We start from the raw sequence: 19,320 nt of genomic DNA, 5'->3' as shown, positions 1-19,320 counted from the left end.
CCCCATGCCCACTGCTGCCCTCCCCTCTCCAGGAAGCAAGTCTTTTCTTAGAAGAATACCTACGGGGCCTCTTAAAGAGGGAAACGTGCTAAGATGTGAAAAATCCAGAACCAAAAAAACTGGGAAGGGAGAGTGTAAAAAGAGGCTGAGTGCAAACAAGCCGCTGGTGTCCGGGGAAGGTGGGGGCAGTTAGGAGCGCCGCGGGCCCAGCGTGAGGCCCACTTGTCTCCTTTTGAGGAACAGGGGACAGCTGACCGCTTGTCCACGGGATGTGCTTTGATAACTCCCAGAAATGAGAGGGTGTTTTATGGGAGGGTAATTGGGCATAATTCCCTTCATGACTTCGAGTCTACGGGCAGCCTCTACAGCTGGCCCTTATTTGGGACCATCAGCAGCAAATGCTTTTTTTCATGGCCAATTTATTAAAGACTCCGTGTTTTTGAGGAGACGTCATGGACACAAAAAGGGGTATATTTATTGATATGTTCAAAATATAGGTTTTTAACTCCATTCCTCAGCCCTTAAAAACAAAGTAAAGAGATAGACGGATACAATTATGTTCTGACTAGTTTCTGCCAGCCTGCCCAATGGGAACGTTTGTATATAGTTCTCAGTGGCGCTGAAATCTGCTTAGGAAAGCAACAAGTCCTTTGTTCCGTTGACAACAGTTATTACAATTAATTCATTTTGTGATTGGTACTTGCGCTGAGTGACAAGCTGTTATTTTACCTCTGTACAAGTTAAAGTGGTAATACCTACGTGTGCAGTGAAGCTGCAGGCTTGCTCTCCCTCACCGGGGAGAAGAAAAGACTGACTCCAGCTGTCTGCTCAGCTGCCCCCTCCCCACACCAGCACGCCCAGTTTGAGCTGGGAGGAATGTGCTGGAAGTTTCTGTTTCCCACCTCCCGCCCCGCCCCGGGTATCTTGCAAAGTGTTCACAAAGGCATAAGGTCCAAAGTTGCCGTGATTTGGAGGGAGAGTGTCTGGGGAGCGAGCCGAATGCCACAACGTGAGTTGGGTGGTAAATCTTGTCACTTGACTTGTCACCCTTTATCCAGCTTGGAATTTCACTTGAAGGCTGGGTACTCCCAGCTGTACACCAGGATTTCTCAAATCCTGTACTATTGACATTCTGGGCCCCATAATTCTTAGCAGGCCTGTCCTCTGCATTGCAGGATACTGCCAACCACCCTGGCCCTTACCCACTAGACTACCAAGGGCGCCCCCCAAAGTCTCCGGTATCTCCAGATATTGCCAAATGCCCCCCTAGGGGGAAAAACATGCTTGGCTGAAAACCACTGCTGTACCTAGCTCTCCAGGCTGTTTTTGTACAGTGGATAGAAGGTTCAAGAACCCTCCTCTGACTTATCCTGTCTCAAGCTCTCTGAGCCCACCTGACCCAGAGGCAGGTTCAGGTCACAGCTCCCCAAAGAAAAGGGCACAGGAGCACAGTTGGCCTTTTGTACCATTGAGAGGGTGTGGGCAAAGGAGAACAGTGGGATCGAGGGACTCAACACCTAAGCAGCAATTTCAAAGGACATTTCTCCTAAGGAGCCCAGACTTCCCTTCAGCCAGGGTGACTAAGAAAAGGCACATTCTGGTAATAGGGCCTTCCACCCTCGTCAGGGTCTTCAGAAATGTATAATATAATAAATGCCTCAACACAAAAATATGTTGAACATAGCTTGTCTCCACTCATCATTGTGAATTTCAGTAATTACACACGAGGATTCGAAAAATTCTGGTTATCTGAAAGTTCCGGCAGCTGGGCAGATAAGTAGAACCTCCTCTCTGCTCATTTATTTGTATTGATTAGACATTTGGCTTTTTACTCAACTTTCCTAGGTAGATACTACCACATCACGTGGAGGAAGGGGTACAGGTGGGGGACGAGGCCAGCCTGGTTCTGGATGGGATTGTCTCAGGAAGAACACATTTTGGGGAGGAGGAGGTCCTGAGGAGCAGAACTGGCAGGGACCGTGCTCCTCTGACCTGTTCACCCATCATTGCCTTGTTTACAGCAGTCCAGTTGGGTTTCTGTAGCAGAGACATACAGTGACAAAGTGCTAAGTTCTTGGCCATTGAGCCCAGGTCCCAGTGCATCAGGACCCGGGCCCAGTGCATCCTCTTTGCCGTCCCAGAGCATGGCTGGATGCTGCCAGGGTCCCCAGCCAGCCCAACATCCTTTCAATACGAACAACTCAGCAGAACCTGACTTGTACTGTACATCTGCATTGGAAAGCCATTGACCGGGAGCCACAAAAACCCTCCCAATGGTTTTTTTTTTTTTTTTTTTTTTTTTTTAGCAGTATTTATCACCTTCTTAAAATCAGTTGCATATTTTAAACTAAAACAAATGACTATTTCTAGATTAATCAATACTTGCATCTTTGCCTTTTAAGAAGTAAAAAGTTGAATGTAAAGAAGTCCTTATCTTTGCTCCCATCAATCCAATTTTAATACAATTCAGTATTTAATACATATAATCCTCTTTGTCTGTGCAGGACAACATCATAAAAAGTGTGAATGATTCCATGGTATCCAGGACCTTGTGAGGTGGAGACGTGGCCTCTTCCCCGTAAACTCCGAGCCTCAGGGCTTTTCTCCTCTCCTTCCCGGATGAGGAACCGTTTATTCCTATTCCGTCTAAAGAAAAGGGTTTATGTATTTAATGATTCTAAAACTAAAATGCTACCTACTATCTGCACAATTGCCATTTTATCTCTTTAAACTTCTCCAGTTGACGTTTTTAAAAGGGCAGAAGCAGAAAACCCGTATATAATACCTAATTTGTACATCTGCGGTTTCCCTCTGACTGGCACAGGCACCATATGTTTTTAATTATCATAATAGCCCTAAAGAACCTGTTCAGTGGGAAACACATATGATCCTTTTATTACTGGTTTGTAATTTAAACAGTTTTAACAGAAAAGGTCTGGCTATAGGGGAGTGACAGGCTCAAAGGCCTCAGATCCCCGTCGTCGACCTCTGGAAGCTCAAGTTCAGATCCCACCCACCAGGCGGGACCGCCTTCTCCTTCTTGACAGAGGTAATTGGTCGCATGTGAAGCGGCTCTGTGGGACCTTAAAAGACAGGATCTGTGATCTCCAGTGACGCTGGGGTTTGGTCAGAGCCTGACTCGGTGAGCAGAGGGTTGATAAATATTATCCTAGTCTGACCTCTGCTGCTTTCACAGCTGGGGGCTGGGCCCATGGCAGCCCCCGTCTGGAGGGTCTACTGGTGCCTTGGGCCACCCACTCTCCACTCTCCCCCACCTGGACCTCAGGGAACAATTGCAAGGTGAGGGGTCAGGTTTCCTTGAGGCCCTCTCACTTTGGAGAGGGCCAGGGAGACACAGTTTCTTCCCTGAGGCTGAGAAGTATAATAAATACAGTCCTAAGAATAATTAATTCACCGACTGGGAGATGGTAGGAATCTTGGGGTGATTCAGTGGATGAGGAGGTGACGACAGTGAGGGGATGGGAAGAGACCTGCTCAGGGTCACAGGCAAGTTCTAGGCCATCTCGGTCGCGTGGAGCACACCTGACCACACCCAGTGCCCCATCCTGCTTACTGCTGGATGACAAGCCCCAGGTTCTGTCTGTGACTGGCATCTCTGCTTGAAATTGCCGCATCTTCTCCTGGGACCCAGAGCTACAAGATGGCAAGGACAGGCGATTTTTATTTACTTGTTGGCTGGTTTATTCATTTTTGACACATCCCAAGCAAGGGTTAAAGGCACAGGAAAGCAGCCCAAGGTGAGGCAGCAAAATGTCACCCTCAGGGACTTCCACTGCCTGGCTGAATCTCAGCCTCCTCACCTACTTGCTGAGTCACCTTGGGTAAGGTAAGTGGCTTCTCTGTGCCTCCATTTCCCCATAGGTAAAACTGGAAGAATAAAAATTACATCTACCTCACGGGATTTTTATAAGGATTAAATGAAAGAATAACATGTGCATTATATATGTAAGGTATTTAGAATGGGAGTTGGCCCTGGCACATAGTTAAGTATTTATTATTTAAAACCAAACTTGGTAGATGGAAGGATAGATAGCTCAGAAGTCCCGATCCTACAGGTGAAGGTAAGGGGATCATTCCTTGGGCCTGGGGAGATCAAGGGGGAAACTCTCACTGTCCTTAAACCCCAGAGCCAAGGTGCTGGGTTTGGAATGGGACAAAACCTCCGGGTTACAACTGCTTTCTGGTAACTTTTCAAGACATCCGGGGGGTGGGGGCAGCGTTAGGAGTGGTGGCCTTCGGACTTCCTCAGCCTCTCCAAATGGCAGGCCTGATTCCACTCAGCTGCCATGAAAGTGGCTTTCTCGTTTCCACTACTGGTTGGTTTTAGCATCCAAATATGGCTCTATGATATTGTATTACTTTGACTCTTTTTTTTTTTTTTTTCTGTCAGAGCCTGATATTGGAAATGCAATACAGCTGACCTTTGAACAACATGGATTTGAGCGGCTTGGGTCCACTTACACGCAGATATTTTTCAATAAATATACATAGGTACTGTAAATGTATTTTCTCTCCCTTATGATTTTCTTAATGACATTTCCTTTTCTTTAGCTCACTTTATTGTAAGAATACAGTATATAATACATATAATGTACAAAATATGTGTTAAATATTTACGTTATGGGTAAGGCTTCCAGTCAACAGTAGGCTATTAGTAGTTAAGTTTTGTAGGGAGTGAAAAGTTATACACAGATTGTCTGTCAGCTGTGTGGGGGTCAGCACCCCAAACCCCTGCATTGGTCAAGGGTCAACTACATATTATAGAAGAGGTATAATATAGCTGATAATACCAATCGCTATCATCTAGCACGTGCTCTTTGCCAGGCTCAGAGCGAGCGTAGCACCAGACACATGTCTCCGTAACTTGCTGTCCCTGATGCTGCAGGGCAGTCACCTGGTGCCCGTGGGCACTGACTAAGCTGGGGCTCAGAGAGGCTCTTTAATAGAATGCTCACGACTTGAGAAGTTGGAAGGTTTTTCCATTGAGTAGAAAAATAACATTGGGCAAGTCACCTGACATGTCGTGGCCTCGGTTTCCTCATTCATGAGGTGGGTTCTGCTGACCAGGTGAGTTTGGTTATGCAGAAGTGACTGGGAACCAGAAAGGCTGCAGAAGGACCAGCTGGTGCGGGGGCCTTCCCGTGAAGATGGGCCTACACTGGGGTGGCCCGCCTACCTGGAGGGCGAGGCTAGGACCGAGTCCCTAAGTAACAGGGACATCTTTCCACACGGCCCCATCTTTCCTCCTGCAGGACAGGCTCTCTCTGGGTCAGTAGGTAGACAGGCATTCATCTGGCCAACCCCACCCTTGGGGGAGGAAGGAGGGAGTCACAAGTTCCGATCTGGCCCTCCAAGTAACCCCAGAAGACGAGAGGAAGCCTTCTCGTAAGTTTAAATAAAGGAGAGTTACAAAGCCCCCACCCCAGAGGGACTGCTCTTTCCTTTTATCAAGAAGAGGGCCAGATGGCCACCTTCCTTCTGAGACGTAAATGGTGACCTCCTGACTCAACAAACAGCAAGTGCATCTTAATCAGAGAGTGCCCTTCCTGTGCACCAGAAAAGGCGATGGCACCGACCCGTCCCTCAAGGAAACAAGACCTTCTTAATCACAGGCTGCCTCAAGGGGCTGGAAGGGGGACCACAGGCCCCGGGGGCTGACCCCTCCATCAGCAGCGACTGTTTCCCCCCCACACACACACTGCCTGCCTGACTGGTGCCCGCCCAGCTCGGCTGTCCAGCCAAGCCTAGGCTGGGGTGAAGGCACCTCTGAATTTCCAGTTCTGGGAATAATAACTCCCATTACTTTGATCCCATCTGCACCCAGTGAAGGCAGAGCAGGGAAAGGAGCATAAAACACAAAGTTCCCACAGTCAACATCTGTCTTAGTGCAAACAATGGACCATTATCTTGTAAATAATTCTGATTGAGCTGCAGCAGCGTTTCCTCCTGAAGCTGGAGGTCGGGGAGCATGCGGAGGGTGCTGCTGGGAAGCGGGCCTGGGCCACCAGGTGCTGCTCTCAGGCCTCTCCCACCTGCCCCAGCCACTCAACCTCTTCACCCAGGCGGTGAGCACCCTAGCGCTGCCCACACAAGCAGGCCTTCCGACCAGCACCTCCAAACCCCGGGCGGCTTCCGGAAAGTTCCTCCCTGCCTCCATCCTCTCCTTTCTGCTGGCTTTTCTCTTCTTCCTCTTTCTCACTCTATTTCCCACTCTCCACACTCCTCCAGATGCCACCTTTACCATGTTTCTTCTACTCTGTTCATACTGATTTTCTCTCCCCTTACTGTCTCCTTTCCTGCCCTTTTATCTTCCCAGGTCTCCAGTTTCCCTTTCTCATGCCTTTTCCTTACTCTCCTCTTTGACCCCACCTCCTCCTCTCTCCTTTCTCTCTCCATCCGCATCTCTGTCTCTCTGCTCTTCACCCCTCTCTCATTGTCTGGTCTTGTCTGCTCTTGGTCCCACTGGGGCGCTCTCTCTCCTCCCTTCCTCCCATCCCAGGCCCCTGGGGCCTGCCCACCCCTCCGGACTGTCCCTGGGACAGATGGCTGGAGTATGTCCAGTCTGGGGATTCCAAGGCCTACAGGTCCCACCTGCTTCCCGGCTCTCTCAGGCTGTCAGGCCTGGGCAAGACTGACCGGCAGCACTGTGCCCACAGGAATGTCTCTTCCCACCACTGGGCAGCCCCTCATGCCCCACCCCAAATCCAAAGACCCTCTTCCTCCCATATGTTCCAGGATGCCATGGTCAGCCTGCCTCTGCACTCATGCATCTCCTGTAGAAAAACCCAGTGTCATGAAACAGAGCTGGGGCTTCACAAAACCACCCAACATTAGGGAAATCCAGGTGCTTGCCTGTTCAAAGGAGAGAGGATAACTCACTTTGTGAGGGCATGTATCCCAAAGCCCTCAAGAAAATTCCCCTGTGATTTAAAATTAATTGCCTGAGTGTGATTTTGAGACAACACTCCCAAAGTTTCCATGTAAAGCAAAAAGCCGTGGTACAAGAATCTTATTCCTACTAGTTGACCACTAGAAAAATTTAAAAATCTCCTAACTGTCAATCCTTTGCAGCATTAGAAAACAGGACAAAGAGCTCAGTTGGAGCGAACAGGGGTGATGTCTGCACATCCCAGGAATGGGATCACTGAGACATGGCACAGCTTCCTCTGTGGAGGTGTTCACGCTGAAGATGGAAAAGAATCCCAGTGAGGCTGTCTAGACAAAGTCCTTCATGTGGTGAGTACAGGTTGGCAGGGATGAGGGGCTCCCTGCTTTGCAGTACTCTACCCAGATTCTCCACCCACTTGGCAAGGTCTTAGAGGGTATGAGTCCTCATGGGAGCCCTGCCTGAGACCTGCACAGCAGCAGAAATCCTAAAATAACTAAAATGTGGGTGACTTGCCAGCCTCCAACTTATTCATATTCATTTTATTGTCTTGAGGATGTACAAGGGTACACAAGTGTATCCTTCGATGGATGAAAAACTAGAGGCAATCAAGTTACATTCAATCAAAAGCAAAAAGCCAAGGACTTGAGGGGCTCAAAGTTGGAGATAGTATACACTCTCTCAAACTAGGGGGGCTTGCTAGCCAACAGCTTGCCACTTTGAATGGCCAAAGGAACTCTGAGGATGGAACAGTGGAAAGGTCACAAGTATGGAGGAGGATGTGACCTGTTCCTTGTGCCCCATGCATGGAGTACAGCATGACCCCTCATCTCTCCATACCTCCTTCCTCCCCCTCTAAGTGCTACTGGGTTGGAGTGTTGGGCGGGAGTGGGGGGCTCCCAAGAGGGACATACTTTCCAAAGAGGGACACAATAGATTATACACAATCTATTGTGTATAATTATAGATTATAGATTATAATCTATACACAATAGATTATAAAATTGATATCTGTAAAGCACTTGAGGAAACCTTAATCATCATGAAAAATACTATCTTCTCAAGCTCGGTTGTGAATACAAGAGGTTGGAAAATGGCAGAGAAAAAAAGTCAAATAATCAGGTTTTTCTTGCACTACTATGAACCCAAAGATTCCGTTTTATTGATTCCCTCTTTAAAAAAAAATAGTTTGATTGACTTCCAGAATTACAAGAGAAATGCCTTGATGCTATTCTTATGAGTTAATAAAAATGTCTTGATGATGAAGCAAGTATGCACATGCCCCATGCCCAAACTGAAACCCTGCATGTTCATGTGCTTGTGGAAAGACCAGCTGGGCGCCCACATCTGGGGCCCTGTAGGAGTGAGTGCTCATGAGGACTCTAGGACTGACCAGGTCCTAGAGGGTCACCTGAAAAGTAAAAGCTACAAGGGATCCTGAAAGCCATAGAATCTGAGACACAAGAGGGTACTGAGGGGACTTGTCCAAGCTCCTTGGAGCTCAACTGCTGTAGACACTGCCCTCCATCCAGCCTCCAGGAAGCCTGGTCCTAAGCTGAGTGCATGTCTCAATATTTAAAATCTGCAGTTCACTTCCCACAAGGCATCTTGGAGTGTGTATCTGCCCTCATCCTGGGCTCTGGAAGATTGGTGGCCTTCTGCAGTGCACCGGGGTGTAAAAACCAAGGGGTTCCCACTTGTGGTGGATGCTGTCAGTGCCCCATCCCTTCCCCTCTGGTTCCCTGGGACACAATGACCTCTTGTTTCTCTCTGACCATGAGAAGACAGCTTGGCTGTTGGGTGAGCTGCAGTGACCCTCAACTACTGACTGAGACCTGCAGAGCTTCTTCAGCCCTCAGGGGTGATTCTGAGGTGAACTTCACATAGTGTCCTAGAGGACCCCCAGGGGACAAAGCCCAGTCCCTGAGCAGTGGCAGCCCTGTTGTTAGGCCCCTCACCCGTGCCTCCCTCGATTACCTCCCACATAAATGCCCTGCACCCAGGTCCTTATCTCAGGTCTGCTCTTGGGAGAGCCCAACTAGGTGAGCAATGGGCTCCTAGAAGACTGAGAAGATAGATGGACTCTCCTGGACAAGAAAGAGCCCCACATTCTGTGAACCCCTGATTCAACACCAAGGCCTCTGCACCCCAGAAGACACCAGCCTCCATCCCGGCCCCAGGTGCAGGGACACCTTGGATGGCTCGTCCTTGTGTTTGCCCTAGCAGTCCCCCAGGACATACAAAATACTTGAGTCAAAAGAGAAAAGCGACTTGTCCATCATATAAAAAGAGCAATAATTTGGTAAATTAATTGTAAATTTTCTTTCCCCGCTTGGTTGCCTTTCTCCTTTTATGTGGATAATTGAGAGCATATTATATTAATTTGACAACAACAGAAGTTCAAAAAGGAAACGTAACCTCGTGAGCAGTGGGTTACCATTAGATGGGTGTGTCTGAACAACCCCACAAAGAGCACGAAAGACAAACTCCTCATAAGCCAGCCAATTTCCGGGTGCACAAATGGAGATTTTTGCTAATGAAATAGCTGTGCAGAGTTCCCCAACTTTAACCTTGAAAATGCACACTGTTTGCTCAAGAAGCAGAATCTGCTCATGCAGACACAACACTGCCCATGTGCGGCTGCTTATTTAGGGATGTAGTTTAATCATCATGATGTGTCTTTGAGAAAAAGTGACTATAGGTGAGCAGTAATCGTCTCCCAAAGTTTAAGTTCTTTTGCCCTGCACCAGAGCATTTGAACTTCATCAAAGCAAACACATTTCGCAGCACGAGAAATTGAAGACGTGGACTCCAAGACTGGGCTTCACCATGAGCTGCACAGCGCCTTCTCCTCCCTCGGCCTATCCCATCTCGCGGCACAGCTACCTCCTTGAAACTCCACTCCCCTCTAAAAAGGGGGCCTCTTTCCACCTCAGACCAGTGGGCCATCGCTGCTTAGAAGGGTTTAGGTTGTAGGGCCAAGGGCAGAGTAAATACGAGATGCTTGGGGCTGCCCCAAATCTGAGCCCAAACAGGTCGGGCTTGTTAAAATGCCATGTGGGGATTGGCGGGGGTGGGGTGGCAGGCTTCCAGAAACAGGACAGCCGGCCCCCACGTTGAGCCGTGAATGAAGTCGGCTCATCTCAGAGGCCTGGATGCACCCAGCTCCCTCACAGCCACAGACAGGATGTTCCCAAGAACGCTCAACTGGTGAGAAGGGAGTTCTTCCCCAGAGGCAGCAGGAATGAGGGGAATGAGGGGGAGGTGGGTGGGAGTGGGGAGAGCAGGGGGAGGGCGGGTCATGAAATGAGAGCGGGGAGGAGGCTGGGAGGAGGCTCATAGAAAACAGGAGAAGAGAATCCACAAAGGTCTCCTCTAAGCTTGAGAAGTCCCCCGGGGGAGCAACCCAGGAAATACCCCCTGCTTTTGAAGTGGAAATGCATGGAGACCCCCTTAGGGGGATTGGGCCCTCGTGGAGGGAACAGGGGACACAGACGCCTGGATAAGGGGCTCGAGGGAGCCTTCCTGCCGTCAGGGTGAGAAGCCAGGATGATCTGTTCCCTGCAGCGGCTCTGCCTCTGTCGCCAAGGCCCGGCCACTCGGGCTGCACTGGACCCCCAGCCCCACCCCTGCCGGACTGGCAAAGCCAGTGCTGTGGTGTCAGCAAGGATTCGCAGAGTGCACAGCGTGGCTGTAAATGAAGAGCAGAGCCAGGGGCAATGTGTTCAACCCTGAGCCCTTCAACAGAGCCCTCTGGGCCTGGCCACATCTCCCCAGGCTGGAGGCATTGGTCTGGGGGGTACAGAGGGTGCCCCTTGCCTTCACAGAGTTGGATGGTGGCGACCCCTCCTTGGGAGCTGCAAATGTGGCATCTAAAACCCAGCGCGGCTTCAGGCCCTGAAGGAGGGAGCACACAGCACCCCTTACAGAGGCTTGGTGTGCATGGGGAAGTGGTGCAGGCCTCGGGGGGCCAGCAGGAGGCGGGGACCCAGGAAAGGGCAGAGATGAATTCTCGTCCCTAGGGTAGTTCCCCAGACTCAGGGGTCATTGGAAACGAAGAAGAAATTCCACCAGAGTCTTTCTTTTGGTTCAGGCTGTGCCTACACACTGCTGGTGAAAGCTCAGGTCGATGTGGCCATGGACCAGGACCTGGTGGCTGGGGTCACTTCGCTTTACCTTGGCTGGGCATTTGGAGTTCCATCACATTTTCCATAAGAACCCACAGTCCGTGTTCTCAGCTTCACGTAAATAGAATCATATTCTCAGACTCAGAACCTCTCACTTCTCACCTCTTCCCCCAAATAAGAGACAATATAATCCTGTACTATATGGTTTTGGGGGTTGGGATCACATGAACAGTTTGCATGAGAAATACTGGAGGGAATGTTTCCAGCAGTCAAGGTGACACAGTTGTCCTGCTGCTAAGGCCAGGCTTGTTCAGATGGACAGTTCTGGGCTTCCAGCCCCTTGTACACAGGACACTTTGTTTATTTGGAGTGTGGGGACCAAGCTTGGGGCTTGGGATTCTGTCAAACGATGATAATACCTTTCCCCCCACCGGGAGCAGTTAGCCAGGGAGCTGAGTGAGCATGGAATTTATAAGTTTACAAAACAGACCCAATCAGAGAAGCTTGAAAACACCGTTGAAGTGGCAGGGGCCTGAAGTCCAGCCCATGGACAAAAAAACTGAGCAATACAAAAGAAAAGTGAAATCCTTCCTTCCTGCACCCTACGTGCCATGATGGGGTTGAGGGCGAGGCAGGCAGAAGCCTGTTACGACAGACCAGGGCACAACCAAAAAATCTCAGTGGACAAAAATACTCCACACTCCAACAATTCCAAGTACCTTTCCGTGTAAAACTACTCTCCACAGGATGAAAAGAAAATGTTAAGGTTTGCTGCAGGAAGGCCGGGCAGATGTAGTCCTCCACACCAGGGATCAGGGACAGCAGCCTGCACAGACCCCCACAGGGCCTGTGAGCCATCATGCAGTCTAGACACACACCCGAGAGACACTGTACAGAGAGATGCACTCCCTGGACCCGCCACGGTCACCCCACCCAAATCAGGAGGTGCCTTGACATTTGTATGATTAGGAATTGTAACTCCTGGGTCCACCTAAAGATGGGTGGAAAATGCAGTAGGTGGCCCAGAAAACAAACCATGGGACAGCATCACTAGTTTCCCTGAATGTCCTGTTGAGTCTCCCGACAGAGGAACGTCAAAGGGTGGAGGGTGTTGTGGAGTGAATTAACATAATGACTCAAAACTGCACTAATGTTTCACAGCTTTTTTTTATTAGCAATACCAAGATAAGTTATTGAAGCATTTTTAGTATTGTTTTACATTCCATTCATAAATGACCTAACTTGTAACTCAGCATACAGCACACTTAAAGATATAGTTTGACACTTATTCAGAAAGCTACAATTATTATAACTTACATGCCTTCATTACCAGGAACACCTTCATGTATCTTCTAATTACTTCAACAATACTCTATTCCAAAGCACACGATAACCTGGTACAAGTTTACACATTTTGCTTCAGTCACCATTTTTAAGGAGTGGATATCAAGGTGCTATTCACTGGAATTTTACTGTCATCTGTTCCTGGTTAACATGACAACCTGACACAATATTAAACTAGCAATATTACTGCTTAAATACTATGGAGAAAGATAATTACTGCACTTTTCTGTATTCTTCTAAAGTGTTACAAAATACAGGACAATCAGACACAAGCAGTAATGCCAACGAGACCATCGCAGGGCCCGCCTCTAGAAGCTGTGCTGAGCAGGCCCCCCATCAGGGTTTCCACAGGTGAAGGGACCTCGAATCCACCAGCGTGTGTCATGCAGAATTCATGACTTGGAGGGAATTTTCTCTCCCGTTCAAGTTACTAAGCCTTCACCATCCTTCGCTACTAGTGGAACATATGGGGCAGTATTTTTAGCCTCCCTGATTCTTTGCTATATATACCGTAGGTTGGTGTGCCATGTGTATACACATACCTATGCCAATAGTAATTATTTATTCAACACACATATGTGTATACATTCTTCTCTTGACTTTACACGATTAACAAGCTGCAGATAGCCACCGAGGAGCACGAACAGACAAGGGCAAGTCCAGCTAGACCGACTAGAACAGGGGGTGTCACTTACCTGCAAGAAAATGTGCAGATTCATTAAACAATCCAGAAACCACGTGGGCTAGAGGCATTTGAAAGCAAGGGCAGGGCCACATTCCCTAATTGTTTAATGGGATAATGACAATAAAGCAATATTTATAAAATTTGGTCCTTCTGTCTCTGGCTAAAGCAAGAAGAGCCCATGTGATTAGAGCAGGTTGGCAATTAGATGTAGAGGTGCTGTTGATCAGCGCTAAGTAATAGGAGAAGATGCCTACTTATTGGAAACCTGGGCTTGGCACATAGCATCTGAAAATCAAAAACAAAGATCCTGATTCCTTCAGCAGTTAAGATGTGCTCCGTGGCACATGTGGCAGCTAGATGGCTGCCCGTGCCAACCATCACTTTGATTCAGTAGCCTAAGAAGGTAGACCCCAGAACTTAAGTCCAGAGTACCCCCACACAGCTCAAGACAGCCATGGGGGTCACAGTGCTCCTGTTGCATATGGCGGTGGCTGGCCCTGCCTGGAGAGTTTGCATTTCCCCAGGGATGTGGGTGTCCGTTCTGACAACACTCTCTTCTCTCAGCATTCTCTTCCTCCCTCCCAATTTGAAGTCACCGTTAGGGAGGAAAAACATTGTATATATGTTTTAAACCAAAGAGCTTGGTTGGCCTCTTCTCCCACCTCAGGCTTGATCCTGGGCAGTAGGTATCACGCGATCCAAAGAGAACATGGACACGGCAACCAAAATGAAAGCTACCAGACTTTTCTCCTGCTTTGGAGGCACTGTTGATTCAGACGGTAGCTTTTGGAGCCAAAAATATGCAGCAAAAGGAAAGGAACATAAACAGGGCTAAATGTCACCAGTGTTTGCCGACTTACAGACACCATCCATTTGTTTGTTCTGAAATGACGAGTGGACCATTTGGCAAATACAATGGTATTCACACAACAGTTCTGTCATCCTGCAGTGCAAACGACATCATGTCAGTGGCATTCCCATGTAACTTAAAAAGAGGGAAGCGGGGGAGGAATAGAATGCCGAGAGAGTCTGGAGAGGGCTGCCATCCGAAGAGGATGCCCTTCGTCAGCATGGTGCACACGGGGAGCCTCTGGATGAGGGCAAGGGTGCTGGCTTCTGTGTGGGAGACCCCGGGGGACAGCACCTGTGCTTTGTCCCACCAGAGTTAAAGGGAAAGGCCCTGCAGCCAGCTGTGAGGCAGCCAGCCTGGGCAGAGCAGGCAGGAGGGGTGGTGATTTGCATTAATTGAAAGGATCTGCCCTTGGACTTCAGGACAAGCCAAGTGGTCCTCCCTACTGAGGCCTGACATCAGGCCCTGGACACACACACTGTTACTGGGAGCAGGCTGGACTATGGAAATCATGATAAAATGATAAAATCGGGCAAAGAAAGCGAGTGCAAAAGTTGTGCTTTATCCACAGTCTCTGCAAGCCAGCACACAGGAGAGTCATCTCATGAAGAAGAGGAAGAGGAGGATGATTGCTCATTTGGCTTTAAATAAAGCGTGGCAGCTCTAGAGAGAAGATCTTACAACAGAGATTCCCTGGGCCTCCTAGGCTCACTGCATTCACATGTGTTGGCTGAGCCCGGGCGCCTGTCTGCTTGGCAAATTTGGATTTTGTGGTTCTCTTCCTCTGCCATTTAACTAATTTAACCTCCTTGCTCCATTAGAACCTGCTGGCTTCAGGACCACACCTTAGAACTTAAGATCATCCACAAAAATGTACCAACTGTCATAGGCTGTGCACCAGCAGCCTATGCTCTGGTGTCTTCATACACACACATGCAGTGCTCACAGTGTTTTCATATATTCCACCACGGCTCCCTTGGAAATCCCTAACTGACCACAGACCTTAGCCATTTATTGGCCAAAGACTGAGGAGGCAGGACTTATTTCCTACTCCAAAGCACTTGCCTTCTAACAGGAGAAGAATTGGGTAGAAACTGAAACGGTGAGAACATGGCAATGAAATGTCAACACAAAATTGCCAGAACTGTCTTCTAAGCTAATGTTCCCACATACCAAGAAATAGCTATCAATGACTTGGCAAGGCAGACCCAAGGAAATAAGATGTGTCTCCATAACCTTGATGGAAAGGAAGATTTGTGCCTGCTCAGTGCTAAAGGGATGACTGCAACCAAAAGACATTTGGGCAGTGACATCATCTCCTTGTGATAGCCTCATGCGGATGTTCACCCCTTCCAGAAAATACCAGCTCAACTGAGAACCATTTATCCAAGCTCTTATACATCCATTGCCTCTTTTTATCCTCACACTTCTGTCCATCAAGCTCACCTCAGAGCCAAGAAAGAGCTCCTGTGTCTTCCTCCTCTGCCTGCATTGGCCATGATGGGGGGCAGCCTTTCAGAGCCCTGGAAGTCTCTGATGCATAGGTAGAGATGTGACCTTCCAGAAATAGCTACTCTGGGCCACCTGGGTCTACAAGTCCTCTCTCTCTCTCTCTCTCTTTCTGGAACATCTCTCAGATCTCTGGCATTAAATGGCAATAGATGGAACATTGTAGCTGCTGGCCTGGGTCCTGCCTGCATCATCTCACTGGCCAGTGGGGTAGCAGAGGACGGCTTTCACATGTCTTCTCTAGGATGACCACAGCAACACAACCTTCTTTATACTAGAGCAGGGGCCAGCAAACTTGGATCTGTGGGCCAATTCTAGCCCACTGTCTGTGTTAGTAAATGAAGTTTATTGGAACGCAGCCATGCCCATTTGCTTCCTTATTGCTTATTGTCTGCTTTGTGCTGCCCAGCAGAGACCACAGGGCCTGCAAGCCTAAGGGCTCTCTGGCCTTCTAAGAAAACAGTTGCCCACCCGTGAATATTTTCAGACTGCCTATGCTGAGAAATCAACAAGGTTTCTGGAGGTCAGAGTCACCTGTTAAAAGAGTTCAGCTTCCTTACCCTGGTTCATTTCATCACACATTTTAGAACACATGAGGTACAGAGGTTTAAGTGGACCCCATCTTTTTTTTTCAGGAAGGGAGTCCTAATTTTCTCATTGCTATGAGAGAATCCAGGGTCGCAGGCATAACTTGGGTCAGGGAAGCCAGTTTCCCCCCAACTGGGAATACTGGGGCTATTGCTGGTAATGACCCTGCCTTCTCACTGGCTTCCTCCCCACTCTGGTGGGTCACTTGGTCTGGCAGCCTCGACACAAGGGCCTCATGCCCACAATAGACAAGCTGATAGATTCTCCTCACTCAGCCGGGCTTCCCTGAGTGGCGGTAACTCCAGAGCAGAGCTTCGAAGAGTAAGAGGGTTGCACTCTTCTCACTCATGTTCCCTTCATTTGATTTTAGTTCTTCCCCATCAACCCTACCCCTGGGCTCACCAAAGAACACAGAGCAAACTGCTTGCAAGACTCAATAGACGCTGGCTCCCAGACATCTGTCTCAGGTTCAAAAGCAAAAGTAAGGGTTGCTTTCTAAATCCACAAACTCTGGAGTGAAGCAGGCTCTGTACCTGGGCCATGCAGCCAGCCCCCCAGGTGCTGTGCAGCCCAGCCTCTGTGCTGACTAGGGCCCACCAGAGCACTCTCAGATCTCCGAGCTACTGGCTGTCCCAATAGTTCGTCAGATTTCTCAGGCTGGACAAAGGGGCTGTCTGCCTTGTCTTGTCAGTGGATGTGACGCTGCCCTGGTCTGCCCTTGCCCCCCTTATTAAATACTCACGTGGATCTTGTCCCATTACAAAACCAAGGTCAAACCCATTCCCAAAACACCGAGGGCACATCCGAGTTCTCCAACGGCCGGGAGTGCCCTTGTACATTATGCTCTTCAACAGAAAAAAGAAAGGTAGGCCATGCCTGGAGTCTGGAAACCACCTCACGAAATGGGGACTTCGATTGGAGCAGGATTTCTTGTAACGAGATCAGGCCTAGAGTGGGAACTGACTCACTCTAGAAGCAACAGTGCATGTCCTTCAGCTTAATCCAAGATGGCTCAACCTCCTCCTCGGAATCATCTGTAGCGTGCCTCTGATCTTTTGAAAATTCATGCTCAAGCTCTCAACGTTGGCACATGCTACATACCTCCCCCACCCGGCTGGCTGGGTTGCCTAGCAGTGGACAGTGCACATTGTCCAGGACCCCAGGTCCATGACACCAAGGAATGAAAGACCAGAGTTTTAAAAGTCAGAAAGCAGGCATGCAGAATTAAGGAAGCATCCAGAAGTAGAGCCTATAGCATGAAGATCACGCACAGACTTAGGGTTAGAAGCCACCTTCTCCACTTACCGGCATGTGTCAGCAGAGCCACTGAGCTCTAGTGGGGGGGAGGCGGGGGGTGGTCTATGTGATTTGAACAATATCGTTACTGATGCTTCTTCTAACACTTCTACACTCATGAGAACAGAAACAGACAGACATTAGCTCCTCCCACAAGCCTGTTTCTAAGGGCGTCAAAGTGGGGATTTGGGTTTACTAACCAGATAAAATCAGACCCCAAACTCTCTTAAGTTGAGAACTATCAGAATAATTCTTTGGTTAGGCAAAGCCCAGCTTCTTGAGGAAACCAGCTATTAAGCTGGTGGGCCGGTTTGGAAATCCATATCTACTCTGAGTGGAGCAGAGAGGAGGGAATAAACATTAGGAATATTTGATTCCTTGTGCCAATATCATTTCCACCCTGGCAAAGTCAAGCCAATGGGAGTTTGAAGTTTTCAACTATCGCTTGTGCTTTTTGCAATGCTAGAAAGGCAGTAAACTAGGCAGTAAGAAAAAATGTCCTCAAATGCCCCCTTTGTAGCTCAGTGGGTTTAAGTTTTCCTCACAGATATCAACTCTTAGGAAGGATGAATATGCCTGGCCCTCCTGGGTCACAGCAGCCAATAAGAAAACAAGAAGAGGATTTTGATGATGGTGGGCCAGGTATGGGAAGGGGGAATGAGAACTGGACAGAGTCAGGCCATCCTGGAGGCAAAAGGACAGGGCTTCCACCCCAACCAAGCAAACACAAAGGCCAGAGAAGGGCCTTCCTCGCCTGCTCCCAAGCTAAAGCAAGAGGGAGGATGCAGAAGAAATTAGGATAAATGAAATGCAGAACTTGTGCACTCTAAAAATAGGCATTTTTTGGCCAGAGTTAGTTTTGGCATCTCACCATGAGTTCAAGGTGGATCAGTGGGACCTGGACCGTCCGCTGGGAAGTGACCAGGCGCCTTGGAGCCTGGCTGGCCTGAGGGTCTTCACTCCCCTTTTGGGAGAGAGGCCACGACTTACATCTCAGGCTCTTTCGCCCAATGGCTGAAAGGTTGACTAAGCAAGTTTTTTTGCACGTACCCTGGAAATGTCAGGGAAGTGTGGTGAGCTGCTATTCTGGGAGGGTGTAAAAGGGCCTAAGAGCTGCAGCTCGGAGGAAAGGGCTTCCTGGTGCTGCCTTCCCTTCCACCCTCGCCTGGTGCAAAAGGACACAAGTGGGCACGCTTCCTCAAAGGCGGGCAGCCTTCCTTCGGCATTGATAGGACGATGAGAAAATTAATAGGGGTAATATGAGCTCATTTCAATAATAATGAGCTTATAAACATGCCGGGTTTTGATCTTTTCTGATGCATGGATTCCTGGCAGGAACTATGGGTCCTACGTAGGTATTTGAAAGAACTGAAAATAGACTTAAAAAAAAAAAACCCAAACAACAATAAAAAAGAAAGCACTCCAATCACAAACTTAAAAACAACAATAAAAAAACAGAGCAAAAAAAAATTGGACTGACATAAAACTCTTTTCTCTTTCTTTTAAATATTGTTTTTAACAGCTTCAAAAGTAATGAATTGTATGTGGCTAAAAATAGATCTGGGGGTGCTGGTTAGTGGGGCCTTATGAATCATTCAGCATAAGGAATTGTCAATATTTTTTTGAGCTGTCAGAAATCCATTTAGTGATTTTTGACAATTCAAAAAATATTTCTGACTGCTTGATCCAGTTCTTAGTGAATTAGGGAAGGAGAGGGAAAAAGAAATACATCAGTTTAAATTATGAACTGAGTCCAGCTTGCTGAATCCCACTCTGTGCTAAAAGGAATGTCAGGATTCAGAAGTTAAATACTACTCCCTTCCATCCATTTTCCTTCCTTCCTCTCTCCTTTCCTTCCTCCCTTCTTTGCTTCCTTCCTTATTTCTTTCCTTTTTTCAACAAGTGAAGTAAAGTCACAGAAATTCATTCATAGATTACAGATGGAAAGGTACCGTGGTCATTTGTCTCTAGTGAGGATATTTGGGGCTGGGAATAACATACTGAGCTTCGATTC

General features: G+C 48.4%; 1 protein-coding gene across 2 annotated transcripts in view; it reads right to left on the bottom strand.

Moving 5' to 3' along the window:
• The window catches only part of ZNF536 (zinc finger protein 536), a gene marked incomplete at both ends in the record, with an annotated part of 236,623 nt that overhangs the window by 122,501 nt on the left and 94,802 nt on the right, over positions 1-19,320 (bottom strand). The window contains one exon of one of the 2 annotated variants that reach the window (XM_079723260.1): positions 13,986-14,044. The exons of the other annotated variant lie outside the window; for it this stretch is intronic. Coding sequence (XP_079579386.1) covers positions 13,986-14,044 — 59 coding nt within the window. Of the gene's footprint in view, positions 1-13,985; positions 14,045-19,320 lie in introns of those variants that run through there. 2 annotated transcript variants of the gene reach the window in all.

This window comes from Hyperoodon ampullatus (genome assembly GCF_949752795.1).
Source record: "Hyperoodon ampullatus genome assembly, chromosome: 18".
NCBI classification, from domain to species: domain Eukaryota; kingdom Metazoa; phylum Chordata; class Mammalia; order Artiodactyla; family Ziphiidae; genus Hyperoodon; species Hyperoodon ampullatus.
Note: the sequence above shows the minus strand (reverse complement) of the source record. Positions and strands in the feature narration are given on the sequence as shown.